General features: G+C 43.9%; 1 protein-coding gene across 1 annotated transcript in view; it reads left to right on the forward strand.

Annotated features, from left to right (window-relative positions):
* Window positions 1-27,042, forward strand: part of LOC124612469 (anaphase-promoting complex subunit 5) — a 145,203-nt gene extending 118,161 nt beyond the window's left edge. The window contains exons 12-13 of the mRNA XM_047140698.1: window positions 26,515-26,772; window positions 26,854-27,042. Coding sequence (XP_046996654.1) covers window positions 26,515-26,772; window positions 26,854-26,973 — 378 coding nt within the window. The 3' untranslated portion in view covers window positions 26,974-27,042. The remainder of the gene's footprint in view (window positions 1-26,514; window positions 26,773-26,853) is intronic.
* Window positions 27,043-27,336: the final 294 nt, after the last annotated feature.

Consider the following 27,336-nt stretch of genomic DNA (forward strand, 5'->3'; position numbering starts at 1 on the left):
TCATCCAGGTGGGTGCCACGAATGCTGACGGACGACCACATGGCTGCCCGTGTGGCATGTTGCCAAGCAATGTTGACGCGCAACGACAGCATGAATGGGACTTCCTTTTTGTCGGTTGTGACAATGGATGAGACATGGATGCCATTTTTCAATCCAGAAACAAAGCGACAGTTAGCTCAATGGAAGCACACAGATTCACCGCCACCAAAAAAATTTCGGGTAACCGCCAGTGCTGAAAAAATGATGGTGTCAATGTTCTGGGACAGCGAGGGCGTAATCCTTACCCGTTGCGTTCCAAAGGGCACTACAGTAACAGGTGCATCCTACGAAAATGTTTTGAAGAACAAATTCCTTCCCGCACTGCAACAAAAACGTCCGGGAAGGGCTGCGCATGTGCTGTTTCACCAAGACAACGCACCCGCACATCGAGCTAACGTTACGCAACAGTTTCTTCGTGATAACAACTTTGAAGTGATTCCTCATGCTCCCTACACACCTGACCTGGCTCCTAGTGACTTTTGGCTTTTTCCAACAATGAAAGACACTCTCCGTGGCCGCACATTCACCAGCCGTGCTGCTATTGCCTCAGCGATTTTCCAGTGGTCAAAAGAGAATCCTAAAGAAGCCTTTGCCGCTGCCATGGAATCATGGCATCAGCGTTGTGAAAAATGTGTACGTCTGCAGGGCGATTACGTCGATAAATAACGCCAGTTTCATCGATTTTGGGTGAGTAGTTAATTAGGCCTTAGAACTTGAATGCACCTCGTATTTTCTCATGTGTTGTGATACCACCAGAGTAGTCTTATGCTCTGTCTGAACAGTAATTTAACTGTCTCTGGACCTGAACTATTCTGTACTAGTCAGAAGTAAAAGAAAATCTATTCTGTGCTAGCAGTCCTGCAATTATCTCTGCTAATTATTTCTAATTTGGCCTGATATCTGCTAATATTAACAGTATTTGCATCTGGCAATTCAGGAATAATCTTCTATAATTATTATTTTACGAAAGAATTTGATTATGTTTCTGTTCCTTGTATCAGAAATCAGATGTCACCTTCCTGAGAGCACTTATTTGTTGTTAATGTACGGACTTTGGACGAAATAATATGGACTTAAGCAACTTATTTATGCTCAGATAATTTTTATTATATGGAGATCACTACTAATTACTATAAACATTCACAATACTGTAAATACAATTTTTACCAGTCTGTGACAGTATTGTCAGTGTGTAAAAAATTGAAGTTTTGCACATTTACAGTATGGTCACAGATCCAGAAGAATTTTATTGACTGTGACAGACGCTACAAAAGGTTATGCTTACATTCACATTACTGGTTTCAACATGTTAACTGCCATGTTCAGATGTTACAATAATCCACAATTAGTTTAGTCATGATCTACAAAAACTAGTTACATGCACACTGAACATCAAGATTATTTAAATAAAAAATATTTTTAAGGTAAGATGATTTTGAAACAGACCAAAATGTATAAGATAATTTCTCCTAGCCCCATACAAATTACTAACACCATTCAAATAGACCTAAAAATTTGTGGTTGTGAATTTTTAATTGCTGTGGCAATACTTGTTAAGTGTCAAATGAAAAATACAATGTGGGTGCAATAGGTAATTGCTCCATGAATAGGTCACATAAGTCACTAAGAATTTTAGTACACTGCAAATGACATGAACTGTTGTTTGATTTTTCTTAACAGCCGCTACTCTCTATACTCCTTACTATTATTATCTGTTGCATACATCCCACATTTTTCTTTTTAAGTTTTACAGATCTTGTCAGTACGGAACTCTGTGTTTGTGAATTTTTAATAGCTATTTGTATGGGGTTAGGACACTGTGGGGCTAGGACAAATTATTCTGCACTTTTTAGTCCATTTCAAGAACGTATTGTATTAAAAAAGATTTTTAATTAATTAAATATTTTTCTGCTTTGTAGTCTTGTGTGTGTGAAATTTTTCATTCTATTTCAAACATTTTTATGAGATTACTACAGCATATGTGGTAAATTTCAGAGTTATTTCAGTTTTTCACATGAGTGAACCAATATGCTGCTTCCTCCTAATTTGTATTTTTCAAAAAGACCATGAAAGAAAAAATGATAGAGATAGTAACTCTTACGGTGTCTTACTAGTAATCCTTATTACCATGAAACTTTCGTGACTGGAACAGGAAAAGAGGGAAATAGCAGTGGTACACAGAGTAACCTCTGAAAACAATCAATTATTGACAAATTATTTAACTGGATAGATTTAAAAAAACGTACTCACCGAGTAGCAGCAGAATTGTAATTGGCAAGCTTTCGGAGCCAGTAGCTCCTTCTTCATGCAGAAGGGTTGAAGGGGAAGGAAGAGAGGTGAAGGAAAAGGACTGGAGAGGCCCAGGAAAAGGGGTAGATTTTGGGAAAGTCAGCCAGAACCACGGGTCAGGGGAGACTTTACTGTACAGGATGAGAAGGAAAACTTTTGGTGCTATGTTGAACGCTTCAAGTTTCAGGCTTATCAGAAAGTAAGTTCAAATCAACTGCAAAACTTGTTCTGAAGAAACGGGTATAAAATGACCCAATAAAAACTTGTTAAAAAATAGTACAAAATATGTCAATAAAATGTGCATTCATTGTGCCATCACATGATGAATTTCCAAGTGATTCCATGGTGGGCACAGTAGAGCAGTACGTCAGTATGCTGCATGGTTTTGAAAAGCTCTGACAGTTCTGAGTTGGCTGCATGGAATGTTGTAGCATTGAGTAGACAGTGACTAGTTGGCTCCTACATCCTGCAAAGCGTTGCACGGCCATCAAAAATCTGTCAGTGGACATATCAGTTGCAAGTTTAATATGAATAGCCCGTGTTGTTGCACATATGATTAGGACCATGTAGGACTTTTTTTGTTTGATGTCCAGATTTGACATATCGATGCCTGTTACTGCAAATGGTCTTGAAGGCTGAACTCTGTCCAGTGGTAATGGGGCCTCCATCTCTTCATACCAGTGACTGTGTATTATCTTGCACGGTAGGCAAGAGTGAAGAACTCTCCGAACAGCTTGTCGTCTGCACAGAATCCAAAATTCTTCTCGCAGTTCCCCTAACACAATCCGCACACCGAGATGATGCAGTCTTACATGTCTGTGGCTGATGAGAAGCTCAGTGAAATGGTGACGTCCATCCAGTATAATTGGATGCTTCTGTGAGTGTGACAGTGCAGCACATTGCAGCCTACCACCAAGACAAAGGATGCCATCCGATATAAAAGGATTGTATCGAGCAATCTTTGATTCATTGGGCAATTGTTCTCCCTTACGCAGTGCAGACAGTTCACTAGTAAATAGTTCCTCTTGAACTCTTCTGATCCAGTAGGTGCGGGCATTTTGTAATTCCAAAGCACTAAAACTGCCGGAGATTCTATTTTTGTTTCTTGTTGTGCTGATAAATCTAAATACAAAGGCAGTTATATGCAGTACTCGCCAATATGAACTAAACCTTGCAATGTCCAGTAGTGGTTCAGTGATGGTGATCAGAGTGATATTTGCTGTCATTTTGGCTTCTGGCATTGATGGAGGTGGGGCTGAGATATCCAGTGGCCAGAACTGCTGCTTGTCTTCTGAAAGCCAAGGCGGACCACCCCACCAGATATCAAGAGTGGCTATCAGGTTTGCTTCTAGTCCCCACGTGAGATGATCTGCAGGATTTCGGCTTCCCAGACAGTGCCTCCATTGGCTAGGTGTGGTGTATGTCAATATCTCTGTCACTCGATTACAAATAAATGTTTTCCATTTGTTTGGATCACTCCGTACCCATTCCAAAGTGACTGTTGAGTCACTCCACAAGGTAGCTCTGTTGGCATCAAACCCAGTTTCCTGGCAAAAGTAATGAAGGAGTCGTGATCCGACCAATGCAGCAAGTAACTCCAGCCTGGGTAGAGTTACCTTCTTGATAGGGGCCAGTCTGTTCTTGCTACAGACAAGGTGTACAGTGTATCCAGTTTCAGTAGCTGTCCTTATATAGAAAACAGCGCTGTAAGCTCTTTCAGATGCATCACAGAATACATGCACCTCTGCAGAGCCACCTGTGCTAGTGTCCCTATCCATCTAGGAATACGCAGTGATGACAAGTGATGAAGCTTTGAGACCCACTAGTGCCAACGACATGCAAGATCTGTGGGCAAAACTTCCTCCCATGTAAGACCCCTCAGCCATGTGTCTTGGAAAATTATCTTTGAAACAATCCCAACATGAGTGAACACACCCAGGGGGTCATAAAACTGAGCAGCTGCTCGAAGAACATTTCTCTTGGTAACCAGTTTGTCCATTAGATCTTCAGCTATCCTCTTATAGTCACTGCAGATAGTCATTTTCCGTGTTCCAATTAATGCCTAAAACTTGGGTTGTGGACTTTGTTTCAAGGCCTTTGACATCCCATATTGCCTTCAGATCATTCGAATTAGTCGCCCATTTGGATAATGGAAGGCTTATCTGCTGGAAGAGTTCTGTCAGTTCACGGTAAACAGTTGCAGTCTCTAACACTCACCACAAATTCGTCCATGAATACTGAGTTTTTTACAAGTCCTGAAGCTTGTGGATATTTTTCACTATTTAGTGCTACTAACTCCCTTATGGCAGCTGAAAAAAGGAACTGGCTTGGTGCAAGTCCAAATGGCAAACATTTGAAGCGATATGTAATCACGTCATTTGTGGTCATGTAGCCACCACTTCCAGCTTGCTCAACACAATACCAAAAGAACCTCATGAGGTCTCTGTCTTCTTCATTCAACGTTAACTGCAGGAAAGCTTGGTCTACATCACACACTAATCCCACTGGAAGTGTGCGGATTCGTAATAGGAGTGCCAGATTATCCGGAAGTAAATTTGGTCCCTTTTCGAGGGCATCATTCAGTGATAGAGACTCTGGCTCATGTGATGATGCATCGAAGACTATTCTGTACTTCACACTTCCACTGATGCATTTCTTCACGATGTGGTGTGGCAGGTAGAATGTGTTTCCTGCAGTACAGTCCTCAGGTGCTACCTCTACCTGGTTCTTCTCAATATATTTCGACATGGTCTCATGGTAAATGGCCTTCAGCTCTTCATTCCTTCGCAGCGTGTTTTATAAGGAGTGAAGGCGCGCTTCAGCATTTGTGCGGTTGCAGGAGAGAAGCATATCCTTCTTTCGAGGGATACAACTCTGCGGCCATATTCCACACAGTATGACTCTCGGAATTCCTGATAAATAGGGTGGTCCATAGGTGTTAATGCTCGCTCTTGATGTTCTGTTATCCCAATTGTCCCCAGGTCCCAAAATCGGTGCACGGAGTCATCAGACATGTCACTGCAGCTGCCCTGAATAAAGTTGACAGTTGCTCTGCTGACGGTGGTGCTAGATCTGTTTCCACTGAGAACATATCCGAAGATTGTTGGGAGAAGAACCAATGATGGTGATACCTTGATTGGTTGTTCCAAAGTCACGATTCTCCAGTAATAATCATCTCCAATCAGGATCTCAATAGGTAGATCTTCAGTGTTTCCTTTAGGATCTCCGAACGGTGTACCACCCCTCAAGGCCATATCTTCCACATCTTATGGCACTGTTGATTGCTGTGAAAAAATATTTGTGCTTTCAAAGGCTGTCACTGATATGTGGGAATTAGTGGAGCACCTTCTTGTGGACTGGGAGGCATTTGAGCGTCCGGTCGCCGGGATTGTGTAGACTTTTTGCCGTTGCATTTTACTGCAGCGTTGCCCGGGGAGCACCATCTTGGAGGTTGTCTACACATCGAAAGAGACGATGAGAATTATCTCAGGCACACTTAGGGCTACCCCATGTGACTGGCTCCCAGTCCTTGCCAACATAGAACCCCCTGATATAAGGCCCTCCATGGCGACCTCAAGAATATATAGGAAGAACGTACACAATCCAGAACTCCCTATACACCAAGACTTATCACTCATCAACAGGCTAAAATCTAGGTCCCCCTTTTGGAAGATTGGCAGGGAATTACAGGACTTCGACCCAAAGCTAGCCTGGGGGGAATCATGGCGCAAAGGGACACACAAGAACCAAAAGCTTATCGATGACCCCAGCAAGAAGATAAATGGTTTTGATCTCCCTCGGAAGCTCTGGGTTGCCTTAAATCGCCTTAGAACGAGCGTGGGAAGATGCAAACATCTAATGAATAAGTGGGGACTTGCGGAGAGTCCCATGTGTGAATGTGGTGAAATCCAGACAATGGACCACCTAGTGGTGTGTGGAGTGGTAGGATATAGTGGTGAACTGAAGGACATACATTTCCTGCCTGACCTAGCCATAGATTGGCTCAAAACTATAAGTAGCATTGTGTAGTGTTGTAATTTCCTGGTGGATTGTAATGACACTGTAATATTTGCCTTGTATATGCCGAACGAATAAAAAATAAATAAAAGTGGAGCACCCCATCATATTAAACTGCACCTTCTTCCTTGAGAGTGATGAACTGTAAGTGGATTCGAAAGTAGTTATCTCCAGAATAGTGCTTCTAATGACACTTAGTTGGAGAGATTCGATCAGTGATGGTGAATGAAACTCGATTGACTGCCTGTGTCCAGGATGGCACGTGTCTGTTTGCTCTTACTAGTTGGTCCTGCGATACTCACACGAGCAGTCTGCAGGTATGTGAAGTTGAGTCATACTTTCAATTTTATTTACTGCTGTGGTATGGCTACTGCAAATGGAAGTGTGATGCTCCCTTTACCTTTAGCACAGGACGCCTTTCCCCGTTTGAAACACCGAGTCCTGTTGTGGCCATGTCTCCGGCATAGGAAGCAACGGTTCATTGTCTTGAGGGTGTCTATTCTTGCCTGCAAGCTTGCAATCTTTTGGCAGTCTTGGCCCCAGTGCCCTCTTTCACCGCAATACACACAGAAGGGTTCTGAATTCTGTTGTTTCTTCTTGTCCCTCTTTGTTCTAACCTTTACATGGAAGGCAGATGCTGTTGGTACATAATTTTCGTGTAGAACAGTATCTCCGCGAATTTTGCATGTGGTGATAGTTCCTTCCGCCTCTTAATTTAAGAACTCCATAAGGTGGGTGAGGTTCCCTTCTTCAATCTTTTGCCTTCGGGCATGCACAAGCCAATTTTTGCAAATTTCTTCAGGAAAGGCTTGAAGAAGTTTGGGTGCAAGCACTCTCCCATAAGAGTCCACATTTTCTCCTAATGCTTGGATGCGCTTATGCGACTCAGTGTAGGTGGAATTGAAAGCCTCTGGACTGCCTGAAGTTGAAGTGTTAAGATTTTCCAAGAGATCCAGGTGACTTTGGATTATTATGTTCTTATCCCCATATTTGGATTTCAAAATTTGCTTCATCTGCTCATATGTATCAGCTGCTTCGTCTGCTCATATGTATCAGCTGTAACAGCAATGCCATTGACCACGTCCTTAGGTTCCCCATCAAGGTAACCATGGAGGAGTACATGCTTGTTCATTGTTGACACCATCGGATTCTCGTCTGTGGAGGCTGTGAACTGCTCCAAAAATCGAGGCCAAGCTTCTATGTCCCCTGAAAATGGGTGCAGTTAGATAGTAGGCAATTTTACGTCCATACAGGTGTGTTGTTGAGCTGCCGACGTCGCATTCCTGTCCCCTGAGCGCGCTCCTCCTAGAAGGCCTTTTGCCTTTCGGAGGGCGCGTTTGCATTTATCAGTTTATTCCTCACAAGCTTCCATGTCGGCTCCGTATTCAGAGTCATCCAGCAAGTCCTGTATTGTATCGTCGGGCCAACTCTTCTAATGTTTCCTGTAGGCGTTCCTGTAAGTATTAGACTTCTTCTGCAGCTTTAGAACCGTCGAAGGAGTTTATTTGGCTGACGAAATGTGTCACATTCGATCGCAAAGTCGTCCGCTTCCGGCGCAGCCTCCCCAAGTTTGTAGCTACTGCTTCTGTCATGGTGAGTTGGTGGTTTTGCTTTCTGTTGCGAGAATGCGTTCAAGGTCAAGACACCCCGTCAGTTGGATGCTGTCGCTAAGGGATGGCGCTGTCCTGGAGTGTGAACCGTTAGCAGCCCCCTAGTGATGTTTGTAGTTACCAACAGATGGCGCGGCCATGCAGTTTTCAACTTCCGCAATCTTTAGTAGTGGTCGCTGTTGCTAACAGATGGCGCTGCAGTGTACCAATACTTTAGCAAGTCTCCTTTGTTTTTTGCAAATAATAAGCCAACTACCCTCTATTCCTCTGCCACCAACAAACATACACCAAGTAACATCACATACAAATCAATCAATCCGTAGTGTCCTTTGCTACAGTTTCCGAGCAATGCTGCAACTTGTCTGTGTGAGCTGAACGCGGCGTGGCGTGACGTGACCAGATTTTGAGATTGAAGTCGCTCAGAACCTTCTCCGCCGGCGTCGAGTTCTCTTTAATGTGTAGTAGCACTCTCTCTATTCATGTTCTCCCAGGTTTCGGCACTAAAATGTTGCTACACACTAGTGAAATCAAGGACACAGTAAAACTTCTGCTCACACACACCTTTATTTTCACTCGTCCATTTTACAGTTACAGTTAAAATATATCCGCTGCAGAGGGCAGCACAATGTACAGACTTAACAGAACACCAGCAGATGGCATAGGAGTCTCCATTCCCCAACACCCTGCAATAGACCTAGATGCCAGACCTGTCCCATACACCCTCCTGCCACCACCTACTCCAGTCCGGTCACAAACACCTGTCCCATAAAAGGCAGGGCTACCTGTGAAACCAGTCATATGATTATAAGCTAAGCTGCTTCCTCTGTGCTGCATTCTATGTGGGCATGACAACCAACAAGCTGTCTGTCTGCAAGAATGGCCACCCACGAAGTGTGGCCAAAATACAGCTGGACCACACTGTCGCTGAGCATGCTGCCCAACACGATGTTCTTCATTTCAATGACTGCTTCACAGCCTGTGCCATCTGCATCCTTCCCTCCAACACCAGCTTTTCTGAACTGTGCAGATAGCAACTCTCCCTGCAATATATCCTGTGTTCCTTTGACCCTCCTTGCCTCAAACTTCATTAGTCATTGTCATTACCCATCTAGCCCCTTTCCTGTTCCAATTACAGCACTACACCGCCCTCTATTCCATCAACCCAACCAGTACTTTTACTTCTTTCCTTTCCCGCCCTCCGTCCAATCTCCTGACTGCATCCATCGATTTTTATAATATAGGTGGATGACTGTTATGAATTTTCCAGTGGAAGCTTAGTGGACTTTTACCTATTAACTGTCCTTTGTAGTATTGCTGTATCTTTGAAAAATCAATTATCAGCGTTGTAATTTCGTACATCCTCATTAATTATTATAGTGCATAAAGTACTATATTTTCTATACTCTGGCCTATTTTTATCTAGCAGATTAAGCTGCTAAGTTTTTTATTTTTTGTTTGTGTTTTTAAATTTGATTTTCCATTTCTTTAAAAGTACAGAAGATAAGTTCACCAAACTTTGTACATTCTATTTTTACATAAAAATGCAGCTTTGTATCTCTCTCCCTTGCTGGATGTGAATGTATTTTTATTTGTGTATAAACTACAGATTGTATTTGGCTCAAACTTAGTATTTCATACATCTGCATCATCCTACACTATTCTATGAACATATTACAAACATATAAACATATTATAAAATTCTACCAATATTTAATTTCTGTCTTACACAGCAGTGTAATTTTTTCTCTGCTATGAGTACATACAGTGCCTCAGCATGACCTTGAGGCAGGGTAGGTGAGTAAGGGAAGTACCTCTCTCCTGCTCACTGACCACCGTTACTGTGCAGTAAAAGTGGTTGCTTTCCCACAGCTCTGTAGAAATTAAGAGCACCAGTTAGACATGACATGACAGCTTTTGCACATGTGACTGGCTCTGATTGTACATGTAATTCCTGTGATGGGTGTGGAATAAAATGAGCTATGTGGATGGATAGGAATGAACTTGCACTTGGGTCTTCCACTGAGATGTCACCCATGTGGCAAGGGATTGGGAGTAAGTGTAGCATAAGGCTGATCCAGGATATTTCATAGATTTGGTCGGCTGCAGATTAACACTTGTGGAGAGGTGGGAAGTGTTGTGGAAAGAATGTTCATTTCATATTACACTGTAAGTTAGTCAGAGCCCTAGCAGTGGATGTGATCAAGTTGTTCCCCAAAGAGCTGGAACTGTGTACCAATTCTGCTGTGACTTTTGCACAGCCTTACATATTATGGGTCTGATCATCAGCCAGTGGCACCCTCCTCCAAATCCCCATTTTGATCCTGCTGTCCTGGCCTCAATATCTTCTAACCACCCCTGTCTCGCACCCACTTCCAATCCTCCAACTCCATGGCTTCAGACTCCAGTCCATTAATACACCATTATCTCTTTTCTCAAAGCAGTCTCCCTCTCCCTTTCTTCTCGTGACCAACTCTCACCCCCCTCCCCCCCCCCCCCCAACCTTCCCACTTCCCATGCCACCCCTCAAGTAACACAAGCAACCATAGTGAGTGGACAACTGTACTACTTCCAATATTTATAGCCCTCTCAGGACTTCCCCCTTTCAGATAAAGAGCACTGAGTTGATTAGATTTCTTTCACAATTCTAAGGATACTATGTGAGTAGGCATTCCATAATATAGGGTGTATAAGATGTCGCAGTAATCCCTGTTATGTCGAAAACCCTGCAGGAGTGGGAAAACCTTGAAATTGGCCACCTTCAATCTGTCATTTTTTTTAAATGGAAAGGAGGCCATGTGATCAGATAACATCTGCATTTTCTGACAGGTTCAGTCCTTGTAAACAGATTTGAAGTAGCAGTTGTGGTTCAAAAGTTGCAACACTTTTTTGTTGCAGGTAACTGCAGATGGCTTTGGCGAAGGGGGAGAGAACTGACGTCATTTTGATGTCTGGAGAACAGAGTTTTCATTTCATAGCGGCAGATTTTAACAACCTGCACCCAGAATGACCTCCAATTTCACACAACACTGCCAGGTGCTTAATATCCGAATTCCGAGAAAGTGGGACTCTAGCCGACTAGGCAGTGAGTGGCTTTCCAAAAACTGCTACTGATGAGACAATCTCAACAATGGTTTTGGTGCCCTTCATGAAGAGCCCACACTTCAGCACACAATGTTTGTCAGCAGAATGTGGAATCAGGCAGTCACTGATCATACAAATCTTTCATTCTTATGAGTGGAATCCATTCAAGATTCAGCTACTCCAGCACCTAGCAGCGAATGACTCATTTTCATTGACAAGAACCTAAATTCTCAATGCTACCTGGAAATGCTGCAAGGAGTGGCATTGCCCTTACTTCTGAATAAAGATGGCAGCTTTCCATCTTACTGTCAACAGGTTGAGGCTCCACCACATGGGACAGTTGTTTGTCAGTGGTTAGATGGTCATTGGGTTGGCAGATGTGGTTCTGTGGAATGGCCACACAGATCACCTGATTTCACACCAATTGGCTTTTATCTGTGGGGTTGTATAAAGCAGCTTGTATATGCAGAGAAAATGAGAAACAGATGATATCTCAAGCAAAGCAATGAAGAAGTGCATGCCAGCATTTCTGCGAAAAACCCTCTGCGAGTGCATGATGATTGGATTGAGCACCTTCAAATTTGCTTTGACTGAGAGGGACATCATGTTGAACACATTAAATGAGTGTCCTTTATGGAGAACAGTCTAGCCTGTAATTCCAGCCAAAATGTGTAGTAACTTTTGAACCATAACTGCTACTTTGGATATGTTTGCAGGAAAACTTGGCAGAAAATGCTGATTTCATTTGATATATCACATGACCCACTTTCCTTAAAAAAAAAAGGCTTAGATTAAAGATGGTGCCCATGTTCAGTACATACCGTAAAAGATAGACCACATCACCCATTCCTTACTAGATATTCAGGTTTCGCAATTCCTGCAGGATTTGTGACATAACAGGGCGTACTGCGACTTTTGACTCATCCTGTACAGCTTGTGATAGTGTTTTAAAAGAAATTTCGTTGAGAGTACAGCCAACTTTGTTTTCAGAAGCCACCATTTAGTCTCATTTGAAACAGGCATAATAAATAAAAAGAATTTACAGCTCACCAAGTAATAGGATTTCCACATTACGTCTTCCCCCTCCGCCTTTTTTTTGTCCTTTTCCCCCTCAATGTTGTTCCCTTACATTTTATGGCTATTAAACACTTCCTGTGGAAGGGATTAACTAACTATTCGTATAAGGTCGGAGTTATTACTGTCTAAAATTATGAAGTTTAGAGCTATTAACAATTATGGAAAGGGTAGATTCTACTCCTTGTAAAGAGGACACATTTAGTTGTAGACAACTACAACAAAAAAGACTGTTACACATTAATCTTTCGGCCAAAGCCTTCATCAGAAAAGAAAAACACACACACACACACACACACACACACACGTGGCTGTTCTCTCAGGCTGCTCAGGCAGGCTGGCCTGAGACTGTACTCGTGTGTGTGAGGTATGCTTACTTGCGTGACTGCGTGTGTGTGTTCCTTTTCTGATGAAGGCTTTGGTAGAAAACGTAATGTATCACAGTCTCTTCGTTGTACCTATCTGCATCTTTACCATGAATAGCAATCTACCCCATCCATGATTGTTGATATTCCAACCTAGACTTTCCTTTGTTTGAAGTATAGAGAGAAATTAACAACTGATATTAATTTGTAATTATTTCTGATCTGCACTAAACACAAGGAAAATTGCAGTGTGTGTGTGTGTGTGTGTGTGTGTGTGTGTGTGTGTGTGTGTGTGTGTGTGTGCGTGTGTGTGCGCGCGCGCGCCATTAAGTTTTAATGGAGTGTTAGTTGCCGCCACAGCACACAACTGTTGAAAATTGCTGTAATCTGTATTAATATTTCAACCCTGCTATTGCTGGTAGTGCTTATAAAGTCTGCAATAAACTTGCAACTGTATAGAAAGCTGCTGTTTCTTTTGCAACTGTAAATTGCAGTATTTAAAACTAAATAAGTATGCTGACATCTTCAAAGAATAACAATTGCATACAAGATATCAGCCCTGTTTACTTTTAACATAGTTACTTGTCATGCCAGCAATAGGAGCTGTTAATTCAAAGGGCTAATAAAATACACTTTGGAGGCCATTCTGAAGCTGGAAAGATTCCAAACTTCTTGTTTTGTGTGGGCCTACAGTTTAAGATCTTAGCATCAGAATGCAAAACTAACAAGGTCATTTTGGAAAACAAGGTACTTTGCACTGGTTGGATGAGGATAATGATGTCTAGGTTAATGAAACATAACATTTCACATTTTCAAATTTTATTATGAAATTGAATATTCACATTCAAGTTGAAGAAACTGATGTTCAAGCATGTAGACATTCCACACTAACTCAAAAAGATAAACAGCTTGTGTGCACATCAGCTTTTCCGGTAACATTACCCCCCTGTGGGTTCGGGGGTTAGAATAGGCCCGCGGTATTCCTGCCTGTCGTAAGAGGCGACTAAAAGGAGTCTCACATGTTTCGGCCTTATGTGATGGTCCCCTCTCGGGTTTGACCTCCATCTTTCTAAATTTATCCGAAGAGCGAGCCAATTGGGGAAGGGCGCCTTACATGGTGCACTGTATCCATCGTGCAATTAGACCTTTAGCCGGATTGCTCGTCGTTGCAATGGTGTCCCGCTCGTTTTCGATCTCTTGGGCGAGAATACGTCCCTGGGTGCGATTACCACGCTGCCCTCTGCAGTGTTTCTTTTAACTGTGACGACGACCTTGGACATTTTTGCACCTAAGATCCAGCACAGTAGCCAGTCCGTTGTGGTGGGGCCACCATGTACCCTCTTGGTTGTAGCCCCCTGACAACACAGGGATCGCTCTACTGATGCCTGCGCCGTTAACTCCCCACATATGCCAAGGAGTAGATGCCTATCCTCCTGGGGTATCGGGACTCCCGGCAACGGCCATCCTGCCAGGTGGCCTTTGCTGTGGCTGGGTGGCGCCCGTGGGGAGGGCCCTTGGTCGGAGTAGGTGGCATCAGGGCGGATGACCCGCAATGAAGCGTGGTACATCATCTCTCGCTGGCGGCCAGCCGCCAGCAGTCTCTAAGCGTTGTCGTGCTCAATTTAATGCTCAGAAGTACGATCCGAAAACGTTCCCCTCCCTGGCCACGCCGTGGGAAGAGCGTAAGTCTCAGGATGGAGGTAACAGTTATTCGCCCCGATTCGTAGTTTGTACGAGAGCTGATGGGGAGTCTTTTCTCTCCACAAAGCCTCAGTTCTTCGTCGAGCATTTAGAGGACAAGTTTGGGGAGGTGGAGGGCTTGTCCAAAATTCGCTCTGGGTCAGTACTGATACAAACGGCATCCTTCACACAGTCATGCAGGTTACTTGCTTGTGACAAGTTGGGGGATGTTAACGTTACTGTTACACCACATAAGAGTTTAAATATGGTCCAGGGTGTTATTTTCCATAGGGACCTCCTTTTGCAGTCTGATGACGAGCTGCGCGCCAACTTAGAACGTAGAGGTGTTCATTTCGTCCGGCGCGTTCATCGGGGTCCGAGGGACAATCAGGTTGCTACCGGTGCCTTCATCTTGGCCTTCGAGGGTGATACGTTACCGGAAAAGGTCAAGGTGATGGTCTACCGATGTGACGTCAAACCCTATATCCCTCCCCCGATGCGGTGCTTCAAGTGCTGGAAGTTCGGCCATATGTCTTCCCGCTGCACTTCCAGCCTCGAATGTCGAGATTGCGGACGCCCATCTCATCCCGATACTCCATGTGTCCCTCCTCCCATCTGCGTCAACTGCGGGGAGCACCATTCACCTTGCTCGCCTGACTGCAAAGTCTTTCAGAAAGAGCGCAAAATCATGGAATATAAGACCCTGGACCGGCTGACCTATACTGAGGCCAAAAGGAAATATGACAGACTCCATCCTGTGAGAATGACATCTTCTTATGCAGCTGCTACAACACCTGTGCTAGCCCCATCAGTTTCGAGACTTCCATCCAGCTCGATAAGCAGTAAGACTCGTCCTGCCCCCTTGCCCGTGGGGGGCTCTACCCAACCGGTTGCTCCTGCACCACCTACCTCAGGAGCAACCTCCTCCCACCCGTCGGGGACGTCCGTCCCCGCTTCTCATCCGGAGAAGCGTCTAACTTCTTCAGCTACTCTCGCCCGTAAGAGTTCACTTGGGACCCTCCCTTCCCAGGGTTCCACCAGCGGGAAGGATGACGGCCGCCAGTGGCATAAGTCCTCACCAGCGTCCGGGCGTAGGGCTTCACGATCTTCCTCTGTCCCGGAGACTGAATCGGTGAAGCCTTCCCAGCCGGTGAAACCCAAGGTTCAGCGAGAGAAGTCCAAGAAAAAGACCTCTAAGGCCAAAGAACTTGCGGTGGCACCAACCCCACCGCACCTTTCGCGCTCTGCGTCTGAGGATGAAGTCGAGATTCTAGCGTCCGCTGAGGACCTTGATCTCGCTGGTCCCTCAGACGCCATGGATGCCTCTCGTACGGGTACTGAATCGGTGGCAGTGAGTGAACAAGCGGCGTAAATTGCCTTCCCAGTCCTTTCACGCCTTTCTCCGCCATGGACAATATCATCCTCCAGTGGAACTGCGGCGGTTTTTTCCACCATCTAGCTGAGCTCCGCCAACTTATCAGCCTTCGCCCTTTCTTCTGCATTGCTCTCCAGGAAACTTGGTTTCCAGCAATGCGAACCCCCACCCTCCGTGGCTATCGGGGTTATTTTAAGAACCGGGCTGCTTATGAAAGGGTGTCTGGTGGCGTCTGCATATATGTCCTTCGCACTCTGCACAGTGAGTCTGTCCCTCTCCAGACGCCTTTAGAGGCTGTCGCTGTACGCGTGTGGACGCCACAGGCTGTTACCGTCTGCAGTCTTTACGTTCCACCGGACGGTGATGTCTCGCAGCATGTCCTGGCTGCACTGGTCGCCCAATTGCCGCCACCTTTCTTGCTATTGGGCGACTTCAATGCCCATAACCCTCTGTGGGGTGGGTCAGTGGCCACAGGTCGTGGCGCCATCGTTGAGCATTTCTTGTCGCAGCTCGATCTCTCGCTGTTAAATGATGGTGCCTTCACACACTTCAGTGTGGCGCATGGCACCTACTCCGCCATTGACCTTTCCATCTGTAGCCATAGCCTCTTACCGTCTGTCCAATGGAGTGTGCATGACGACCTGTGTGGTAGTGACCACTTTCCGCTCTTTTTGTCACTACCACAGCGTCACTCTTCTCATAGCCCTAGCAGATGGGCTATGAATAAGGCTGACTGGGATTTGTTCTCCTCCACTGCCTCTTTTGAGCCTATCTCTACTGATGACATTGATGCGGTGGTTCAATCGGTCACCACCGGAATCGTTACTGCCGCCGAATCTGCCATTCCCCATTCTTCTGGGTCCCCTCGGCGGAAGGCTGTGCCTTGGTGGTCGCCTGAGATCGCTGAAGCGATTAAAGATCGCCGGCGGGCGCTCCAGCGCCACAAGCAACATCCATCCATACACCACCTTATCGCCTTCAAACGGCTGCGTGCGCGGGCCCGCCTCCTTATCCGCCAAGGCAAGAAGGAGTGCTGGGAGCGGTATGTGTCCACCATTGGCCTCCATGTCACTCCCTCGCAGGTCTGGGCCAAGATTCGACGCGTCTACGGCTATCGGACCCCTGCCAGCGTCCCTGCGCTCTCACTGAATGGAGCCGTTTGTACTGACTCCGAACTCATTGCAAATCGCTTAGCAGAGCATTTTGCTATGAGTTCCGCTTCTGCGAATTACCCCCAGGCCTTCCGCTCCATTAAAGAGCGGCTGGAACGTCGGAGCCTTTCGTTTCGCACCAACCACCCGGAATCTTACAATGCTCCATTCAGTGAGTGGGAATTTCGCAGTGCCCTAGCTGCTTGCCCTGATACCGCTCCTGGGCCAGATGGCATCCACTGTCGGATGCTGAAACACCTTTCAGTGGACTGCCAGCGGCGCCTTCTCGATCTTTACAACCGTCTTTGGGTCGAGGGGGAGTTTCCGTCGCAATGGCGGGAAGGCATTGTCATCCCCGTTTTGAAACTTGGACAGACCCCTCTGGAAGTGGACAGCTACCGTCCCATTAGCCTCACCAACGTTCTTTGTAAGTTGCTTGAACGGATGGTGAGCCGGCGCTTGCATTGGGTACTGGAGTCTCGGGGCCTTCTGGCTCCGTCTCAGGGTGGGTTCCGCAAAGGCCGCTCCGCCACCGACAATCTGGTGAGCCTGGAGTCGGCCATTCGTACTGCTTTTGCCCGCCGTCAGCACCTGGTCGCTGTCTTTTTCGACATGCGGAAGGCGTACGATACGACATGGCGTCATCACATTCTTTCTACGCTTCATGGATGGGGTCTTCGGGTTCCTCCGCCGATTTCTATCCGCAATTTTCTGTCGTGTCGTACCTTCCGCGTGCAAGTCGCGGCCTCGTATAGTTCCTCCCACGTCCAGGAGAACGGTGTGCCACAGGGCTCTGTTTTAAGTGTCTGTCTGTTTTCCATAGCCATTAATGGGCTTGCTGCGGCTGTGGGAAATTCTGTCTCCGCTTCCCTGTATGCTAACGACTTCTGCCTTTACTACAGCTCTACTGGCATTGCAGCTGTTGAACGTCAGCTACAGGGCGCTATCCGTAAGGCGCAGTCTTGGGCTGTAGCGCATGGGTTTCAGTTTTCGGCAGCCAAGACCCGCGTTATGCATTTCTGCCGGCGCCGAACAGTCCATCCTGAGCCGCGGCTTTATCTTGCCGACGAACTCCTTGCTGTGGTGGAGACCCACAGGTTTTTGGGGGTGGTTTTCGATGCCCGGTTGACTTGGCTGCCTCATATCCGGCAGCTGAAACAGACGTGTTGGCGGCATCTAAACGCTCTGAGATGCTTGAGCCACACCCGCAGGGGCGCCGACCGCTCTACCCTGTTGCGGCTCTACCAGGCGTTAATCCAGTCCCGTCTGGATTATGGGAGCCTGGCTTATGGCTCAGCATCCCCATCTGCGTTACGGGTGCTGGACCCAATTCTCCACAGTGGGATACGCCTTGCCACTGGTGCTTTCCGCACCAGCCCTGTGGACAGCGTACTAGTGGAGGCAGGTGTACCTCCACTGCGGGTACGACGCCAACAATTACTGGCTGCTTATGCTGCCCATGTTTTTAGTTTGCCCGGGCATCCAAATTACCGTGTCCTGTTCCCGCAGTCGGTCGTCCATCTGCCGGACCGTCGGCCCCGGTCGGGTTGTCCGATCGCCGTACGCGTCAAGGAGCTTCTCTGCGGGCTTGGGTTTTTCCCTGTTCCGCCCCCTTTCCAGGCGCCTCTGCGTACACCCCCGTGGTGTGTTCCTCGCCCTTGCCTTCGGCTCGACTTGGCACAGGGCTCGAAGGACTCAGTCCCTCCAGAGGCCTTCCGCCGCCGCTTTTATTCCATCCTTGCCACGTATCAGGGCTCTGGAATTGTTTACACCAACGGTTCGATGGTTGCTGGTCGTGTCGGGTATGCGCTAACTCTAGGGGACCATTCCGAACAACGGTCCTTGGCAGCTGGCTGCAGCGTTTACACTGCTGAGCTAGTCGCCATCTTTCGAGCCCTAGAGTATATCCGCTCCTGCTCGGGTGAGTCCTTCGTGATCTGTAGCGATTCCCTGAGCGGTTTACGAGCTCTCGACCAGTGTTTTCCTCGTTCTCGTCTGGTGATGGCTATCCATGAGTCCCTGCATACTCTTGCGCGTTGCGGCCGCTCTGTGGTCTTTGTGTGGACCCCCGGTCATGTCGGTATCCCGGGCAATGAACATGTTGACCGCCTGGCGAAAGAGGCCACGTGTACACCATCTCTGGATGTTGGTCTCCCAGAGACTGATTTGCGGGCAGTCCTCCGCCGAAAAGTTTTTGCGCTTTGGGACGCTGACTGGCGCGATCGGATTACACCCAATAAACTCCGTGCCATTAAGGAGACGACGACTGTGTGGCGGTCATCCATGCGAGCCAACCGCAGGGACTCCGTCGTCCTTTGTCGGCTCCGCATTGGCCACTCCCGGCTAACACACAGTTATTTACTGCGCCGGGAGGACCCTCCTGTATGTCGCTGCGGGGCGGCTTTGACAGTGGCCCACGTTCTGTTGGCCTGCCCCCTTTTAGCTGTGGTCAGGCAGACATTTGCGCTGCCTGCTACGCTCCCTGCCCTTTTAACAGACGACTCCACTATGGCTGACTTAGTTTTACGTTTTATTCGGGCAGGGGATTTTATCATTTAATCTGAGTGTTTCTGTTTTATTTTATTGTTTTGTGTTGATTCTGGCCTTTGGCCTATGATTTTCAACTGATTTTTTTTTTAATGTGTTTCTAAGTGGTTGGCTTTTCCTTTTTTATTTCTATGGTCGGCCAACCACCGTCACACTCTGTGTGGTTTTAGTTCGTTTTGTCTTGTCTTTGTCTCAGTTTCTCTTGTTCTGTATCGTCTGTGATCTCTTCTGTTCCTCGTTTTTGTTCTCTGTGGGTGTTCTTTGTCTTTGGAAAAAGGGACCGATGACCATAGCAGTCTGGTCCCTTTAATCCCCCAAACCAACCAACCAACCGGTAACATTAAATTGTGTATGGTGGGTCAAAGGTTTCAGCACACTACAAAAGGAACTGCCATACGACCCATTTAGTAACTTTTTAGCCATATGCATTCTATTTTGAATCACAACACAGAGCCAATGAATTTCTGAATTTTTTGTATCGTTCTGTTGTTACCATACAAAATCTGGTCGGAACATTAGACAGACAAAATCTAGAAGGAAAAGTATGTTATAAGGGTGAAACTTCAATCCTCTACAATTAAGTGTTTGCTTTTTCTCCTATTTTAAGTATATTTTTGTACAGGACTTTCCATTATTGCTGTAAATCTACAAGGAAGTTGTTTTTGTGCTTTGAGTTACAGTTATGTTAATTGTTATGTATTTAAAATTAACATATATTATTAGTTATAAATGCTGTTGCTGCTGCTGCTGCTGCTGCCGCCTTCTGTCGCGGTCTGGTTTCGTGCAGCTCTCCATGTTATCTATGCTTAATGTAGTCAAGTCTTAGTGTCCCTCTATAATTTTTATCGTGAAAATTTCCTTCCATTAGCAAATTAAACATTACTCAATGCCTCAAGCTGTGTCCTATCAACCTGACCATTTTTTTGTGAAGTTGTGGCATGAAGGTCTTTTCTTCCAGTTCAATTCAGCACCTATTCATCTGTTATCTGATCCATCCCTTTGCTCTTCGGGCTGCTGCTGTAACAGCAAGCTTCAAAAGCTTCTGTTCTCGATTTGCTTGTACTGCTTATCATACATATTTCATTTTAGTATATGGCTACGTGTCTTGCACATAATCTGAGGACGGATTTTGTACCACTAGAAGTTTATTTTCATTGTTAACAAATCCCTCTTAATCAGAAATGCTTTTCTTGTTACTGACAGTCTGCATTTTATGTTCTATTTACTTTGCCAATCACAACTATTTTCTTACTAATTGTAAGAGAGCAAAATTCTGATATCCCCTTGTTGCCACATCTACTGCACGGAAGCCACGCTAGCTGCGAACACAAGACATAGACCTCTGGCATATCTTGTTAAAATTAAACTCACTTGCACTGATGCCTGGCGGCATGGGTCAAGCTTCCAGGCATCGACACGATCAAGCAGTGATAGCAGTATCACAGCGAGGTCAGTACGCGCTGTCCGCGAACAATGCCACCTAGCAACCTAGCTGTAGTAATCCTGGAGCAGAGGGCTCTCTTCCTCATTTTGATACTGTTCATTCGTCTGCTCACTTGACTCCATTCTCAGGACACTTGTTACTTGTTTGGACTCGGCTTAGCTATTTACATGGACTCTGTATGGAACTTACGATCATTGTTTTGATTAAAGTGATTTTGTTATTCCATGCATACTTATTTGTGTGCCTCACTGCACAAAACTATATTACAAATTTTGGTGTCTAATTTCACAATCTTAATTCAATCAGTTTAATTGAACTACACTCCATTAGCCTAATTTTACTTTTGTTGGTGTTCATCTTATAACCGCTTTTTGAGAGGCTATCCATTTCATTTAACTGAACTTTCACGACCTTTACCTTCTCTGAAAGAGTTACAATGTCATCAGCAAACTGTAAAGAACATTAGAGTTATAATGCTTTTAGGAAGCAGCACTTGATTTTTACATTGTTTATCCAGCGCCAAAGATGATCTGCTTTCAAATTGAGGTAGAGCTTTTCAGATAAGACACTACTTCTCACTTCCTGTATTGAGTTTCAGTGACGTCATTGGTGTCAAATGTGAGTGACAAGTTTATAAACAATGTGATTCATGTAAGCTACATTTGCCTGTATAACAACAGATTCTATTCAAAGCGGTATCATTGCCAACTATTGCAGATCAGCATTCATCTGTAGTGGTTCTAGTGAGATCGTGACTTGTCTAAGGTGACATCCCTAGAATGTGGCAGAGAAATTCTTAACAATATCCTTAGTTAAGATATTCCTTTCCACTGAATGTATATGGAGGCTTCAATGGTGAAGGTGTTCTGACAGATTGCATACAAGTATGTCATATTATTTTACTTTGTCAGAGAGCTTAATTACAACATAAACTATAGTCTGGAACGAAAGGTTCATTCTACAAGACCTATTTGTAGTTATTTCTGTAGACACTACGCCCAAGATGACTAGTTAGTATCTGTCCTTTCTGGCATAAACAAATATACAGGGTGGTCCATTGATCGTGAGCGGGCCAAATATCTCACGAAATAAGCGTCAAATGAAAAAACTACAAAGAACGAAACTTGTCTAGCTTGAAGGGAGAAACCACATGATGCTATGGGTTGGCCCGCTAGATGGCGCTGCCATAGGTCAAACAGATATCAACTGCGTTTTTTTTTTTTAATAGGAACCCCCATTTTTTATTACATATTCGTGTAGTACGTAGAGAAATATGAATGTTTTAGTTGGACCACTTTTTTCGCTTTGTGATAGATGGTGCTGTAATAGTCACAAACATATGGTTCACAATTTTAGATGAACAGTTAGTAACAGGTAGGTTTTTTAAATTAAAATACAGAACGTAATTACGTTTGAACATTTTATTTCAGTTGTTCCAATGTGATACATGTACCTTTGTGAACTTATCATTTCTGAGAATGCATGCTGTTACAGTGTGATTACCTGAAAATACCACATTAATGCAATAAATGCTCAAAATGATGTCTGTCAACCTCAATGCATTTGGCAATACGTGTAACGACATTCCTCTCAACAGCGAGTAGCTTGCCTTCCGTAATGTTCGCACATGCATTGACAATGCACTGACGCATGTTGTCAGGCTTTGTTGGTGGATGACGATAGAAAATATCCTTCAGCTTTCCCCACAGAAAGAAATCCAGGGACGCCAGATCTGGGGAACGTGTGGGCCGTGATATGGTGCTTCGACGACCAATCCACCTGTCATGAAATATGCTATTCAGTACCGCTTCAACCGCACGCGAGCTATGTGCCAGACATCCATCATGTTGGAAGTACATCGCCATTCTGTCATGCAGTGAAACATCTTGTAGTAACGTCAGTAGAACATTATGTAGGAGATCAGCATACATTGCACCATTTAGATTGCCATTGATAAAATGGGGACCATACATTAACCCGCCAAGATCGCTGATGTTCCGCTTGTCGCAGCCATCGTGGATTTTCCGTTGTCCAGTAGTGGATATTATGCCGGTTTACGTTACCGGTGTTGGTAAATGACACTTCATCACTAAATAAAACTTGTGCAAAAAAATCTGTCATCGTCCCGTAGTTTCTCTTGTGCCCAGTGGCAGAACTGTACACAACGTTCAAAGTTGTCATCGTGCAATTCCTGGTGCGTAGAAATATGGTACGGGAGCAATTGATGATGATGTAGCATTCTCAACACCGACAATTTTTTGAGATTCTCGATTCTCACGCAATTTGTCTGCTACTGATGTGTGGATTAGCTGCGACAGCAGCTAAAACACCTACTTGGGCATCCTCATTTGTTGCAGGTCGTGGTTGACGTTTCACTTGTGGCTGAAAACTTCCTGTTTTCTTAAATAACGTAACTATCCAGCGAACAGTCTGGACACTTGGATGATGTCTGCCACGATACCGAGCAGCATACATAGCACACGCCAGTTGGGCATTTTGATCACAGTAGCCATACATCAACACGATAACGGTCCATTTTAACACAGGTAATGTATCACGAAGCAAATACGTCCACACTGGTGGAATATTACGTGATACCACGTACTTATAAATTTGTGACTATTACAGCACCATCTATCAAAAAGCGAAAAATGTGATCCATCTAAAACATTCATATTTCTTTAAATACTACACGAATATGTTCCTATTTAAAAAAAACGCAGTTGATATCCGTTTGACCTATGGCAGCGCCATCTAGCGGGCCAACCATAGCGCCATCTGATTTCCCCCTTCAAGCTAGACAAGTTTCGTTCTTTGTAGCTTTTTCATTTAATACTTATTTCGTGAGATATTTGGCCCGGTCACTATCAATGGACCACCCAGTATAGTGACAATTTGAGCTTGTAATTACTAATCTGTGTGGTGACCATCAGTCTTGTTGCATGCATTACAACAAATTCAGTTGGCAGAACTGAACTTTGGATTAAAAATCCTTTGATCACATCACTGGGACACATTTTTTATAACAGAACTATAATTGCTGCTCCATCAATACCCTGCACACCATGTTCTTCAAAGTGGGCATATTGCATGAAAGTGAACAGGTGTTTACTGAAACTTTTTCACATGACCCAAACCACTTTCTCAAATTATGCAAACAATTATTTGATTAGAATCTTGGCCAGCTCTGCGTGGCTTGAATGGCCTGTTTTCTCATGATTTCCTCCCCATTGTGATAAATTTCTTCCAGTCAAGATGAAACCTGTTGGAAAAACATTTTTCTTTGCATTTGTCAGTTTTCTGGACTTGGCATGCTGGTATGCTATACATAAAATCCATGTCTGCAAGTTCCTGTTACAAATAATGTTCCACCTTTAACAACCAGTCATGAACCAAAAATAGTAACAAACTGCTCTGTGGGCACATCATAGATGATTGTGAGTTGTTTTTCAGTATATTTCTGCACCTATCAAGACAGCTGGTAGTTGCTAATTATGAAATGTAAGCAGTTTCCAAACATGTCTCACATGTTGCTCAGTCAAGACTGTATCATCTTTGGTTCCATATGTCAAAATAGTCAGTTTAGGATCCTCTACCATCAGTATTATTTTGACCATAAAGAGTTGTACAGTGCCATCAACTACATGACTTAATAACCACTTGGCAGTGGCCAGAGTACACTTACCTTGAAAGCTCTGCTACATGGCTATTAGCTAAAGAGAATTTTATTAAGGAAGAATCCTGAACACTAAGTTATGTTGTTAACCAACCTAATGATGGGTGAAATAATAATAGTAAGCATGGATAGTTTATTGGGTGGCATATGCATCTTTTCCATAGTATCATTTGAGTTAAGTTAGAAACATTCCAGTGGCAAGGAATGCTTGCTAGATCGTAATCTGAAAAAAGATGTGAGCTGTTCTTGTATCAAGCAGTTTAATTTTCGTGCCTCAAATCTGGAAGATCTCCAAAGGCAGCAGCAGTTTGTCATTGTACAGATTCTACTTGTCATGTTTTAGTAGCTCAGAAATTTACTAAATTCTTGACAAGTCCAAAACTCATGGTAACAAAGTGGCTATCACATTTTAAAGCTTCCGGTATTGTTTTATAAATTAAAGCTCATTAATTTCAGAATGTCAAGTCAAACACCTTTTAGCCATCTAAATTTCCAAATTGTTATTTTATTAGGCTTCGAGTTTTGGCAATATATTACATGATCTTCAGGTCCCCTGACTGACTTGTAGGAAGATTTCCATCTCTGGTCCTGTCACAATAGAGGCCAGCATTCAATAACTGGTATCCATAGATTTTTGAGACAGCGATCAGCTCAAACATCACCTGTCAACAGGTCCCGCAATTATCTGTGAAAAATGGACATACAGAGGCTCATTAATTTGGTTATTAGTGCAGTTGATGTAAGGCAGTTGCAAATAACTGAGCCACGTATTGGCCAGATTGGTTGTCAGTAGAATGTGATTAGACTTTCAGTAGAAGTAGGTCATTACATAATAAGTACAAGAAAGTTAAAATTTTATTTTAACCAAGGGCTCTGACTTGCATCCTTTCCTGTTAGTGACAGCACTCTTCCAACCATACATGCTTTGAATATAGCTCAAAACTTCCATCTTTTCTTATTAACACAGCAGCCTCCTTCCACGTACTGCTGGCATAACATCCTTAGGTGGAAGGCTTGGTCATGAAATGGCTTAACCACTATCACGGCAATCTTTAGAGAGATGTACTGGTGGTTTGAAGCTATGTGTACGATATTGAAGCATGCTTGCCTGATTCAATTGGTACAGCATTTCACATGAATACCAAAGATCTGTGTTTTGTTTCCTATCTGACATATAGTTTTAGTATCGCAAACGATTCATATCTGTACATATTCTGTTGTAAGATGAAGTTTAATTTTTAGAAACAATCTGTAGGTGATGGTCTTCTATTCCTTTGGGTGTGTTACTCCAGCAGAATATGAGGAAAAACCTCTGTGGTGTTAGAGAATTAATGGAAAGGTGTGACAGATTAAAACTTTGAGTCAAGTTTTGAACATTCATGATGACAAAGATGGTAGTGGTGTTGACAACCTCAAGACCTTTTCTAACACATATTAATCTGTCAACAAAGTGCATATAACCACAGTTTGCTACAGAATTAGTTGAATTCTGTTTAAAAATCTTATTTAAATTTGGTACCCTGGCTAGCTTTGCCTGTGAGGAATGGAAGCGACTTCCTGTCACTTCTTCATTTGCAACTTATTTCAGAATGAAACAAAGCATAATGTTGCATTCACTTTCTTCCATGAAAGCAGGAGAGTCCCTTTTGTCTACTTTATTACCTTTTTTCCCATTGAAAATCACAAGTGGTACTGCTTCCATTTCAGAAGAATGTATTTATGAACATATTAATATTTATCTAAAGTCACTACATTTCTCACACCAAGTGAACACAGAGGTGGAGCTTCACAGTGTGGTGCCATGGTGCAGAACATAAGGACGTGGCATCTTACACAAAGGAGCCTCAGGGAAGTGGAAGTTAATTTATGCTGTGGACAAAGACTCACAAGCAATAGTTCCTGTTTTCACCACTCAGCTTGGAGAAGCATGGTCTGTGACCCACAGGCAACTTTAAAGTAAAATTAGAGCAGCTCAAGGTGGTGCTTTTATTGGAAGCAGAAGATTGGAAACCATACAAAAACTGCTTTCATGAAGTGAGAATGTAAAACAAAAACAAAAAAACTTCTAAATCTCATAACAGTAACATATTGTTCAAACTGCTATCATCATATTGTTAACATTTGTTGTCAGTTGTAGCACTTGTTAAAAATAATGAAAATATTTAGTTGCAGATGGCTTTGCCTTCTTTGGCACTTAAATTAATTGATGAAGCACTACCAGTCGTTGTTGCTCACGGAGGTTGTTATGACCAAGCCAGGGGTCTTCTGCTACATGCCAAATGTAAAATAGCTTCAGCAGCCTCAAAGCCTCCTAGTGCACGGGAAGCTATCCTTAACAATGCATTACAACAGCTACATAAAGCACAAAATGGATTTTTCAAAATAGAAGCATACTCACGGATGAAGGATGTTGTATATCTGAAAGTAAGCTGTATATTTTCACTATCATGAGTATAATTTCTTGCAATACTAAAGTTTCATCTCTAATTATTTTCTTGTTTCCAGGCCTTGCTGTATAATGAACTAGGTTATGTTTCTGAAAGAAAAAAGTGTGCTCTCCAGTTCAGACAGCTGGATGAACAGTATCCAACAAAAGTTGCTACAACATTGCTAACAAGACTGTAGTTGTTGTTGTAAAATGTGGAGTGATATAGATATACAGTGCCTACTTGAGAAATATAATGAAAAAAAGCACACTAGCAGAATCAGTTGTGGAAAGTGTAACATATTTTCTTCCCATCTTTGCACTACTCATCTTCCTTTTATGCACTATGTTGTTACATAAAAATGTTTTTAATGTAAATATGCCTCTTTACAAGTGTGTAAATGAGACACATCATTGAATTTATTGTTATATTGGTGCCTTAACTTTGCTAAACAAATATGAATGTCATTATATCAAAACTATGTAAGTAGAATTTATGGTTTGTGAAGTAGAGATCACAATGATGAAACAGGGATGGCTTGTAAAATTTGTTTCTTACAGAA

Source organism: Schistocerca americana, chromosome 4 (genome assembly GCF_021461395.2).
Source record: "Schistocerca americana isolate TAMUIC-IGC-003095 chromosome 4, iqSchAmer2.1, whole genome shotgun sequence".
In the NCBI taxonomy this organism is placed as follows: Eukaryota; Metazoa; Arthropoda; class Insecta; order Orthoptera; family Acrididae; genus Schistocerca; species Schistocerca americana.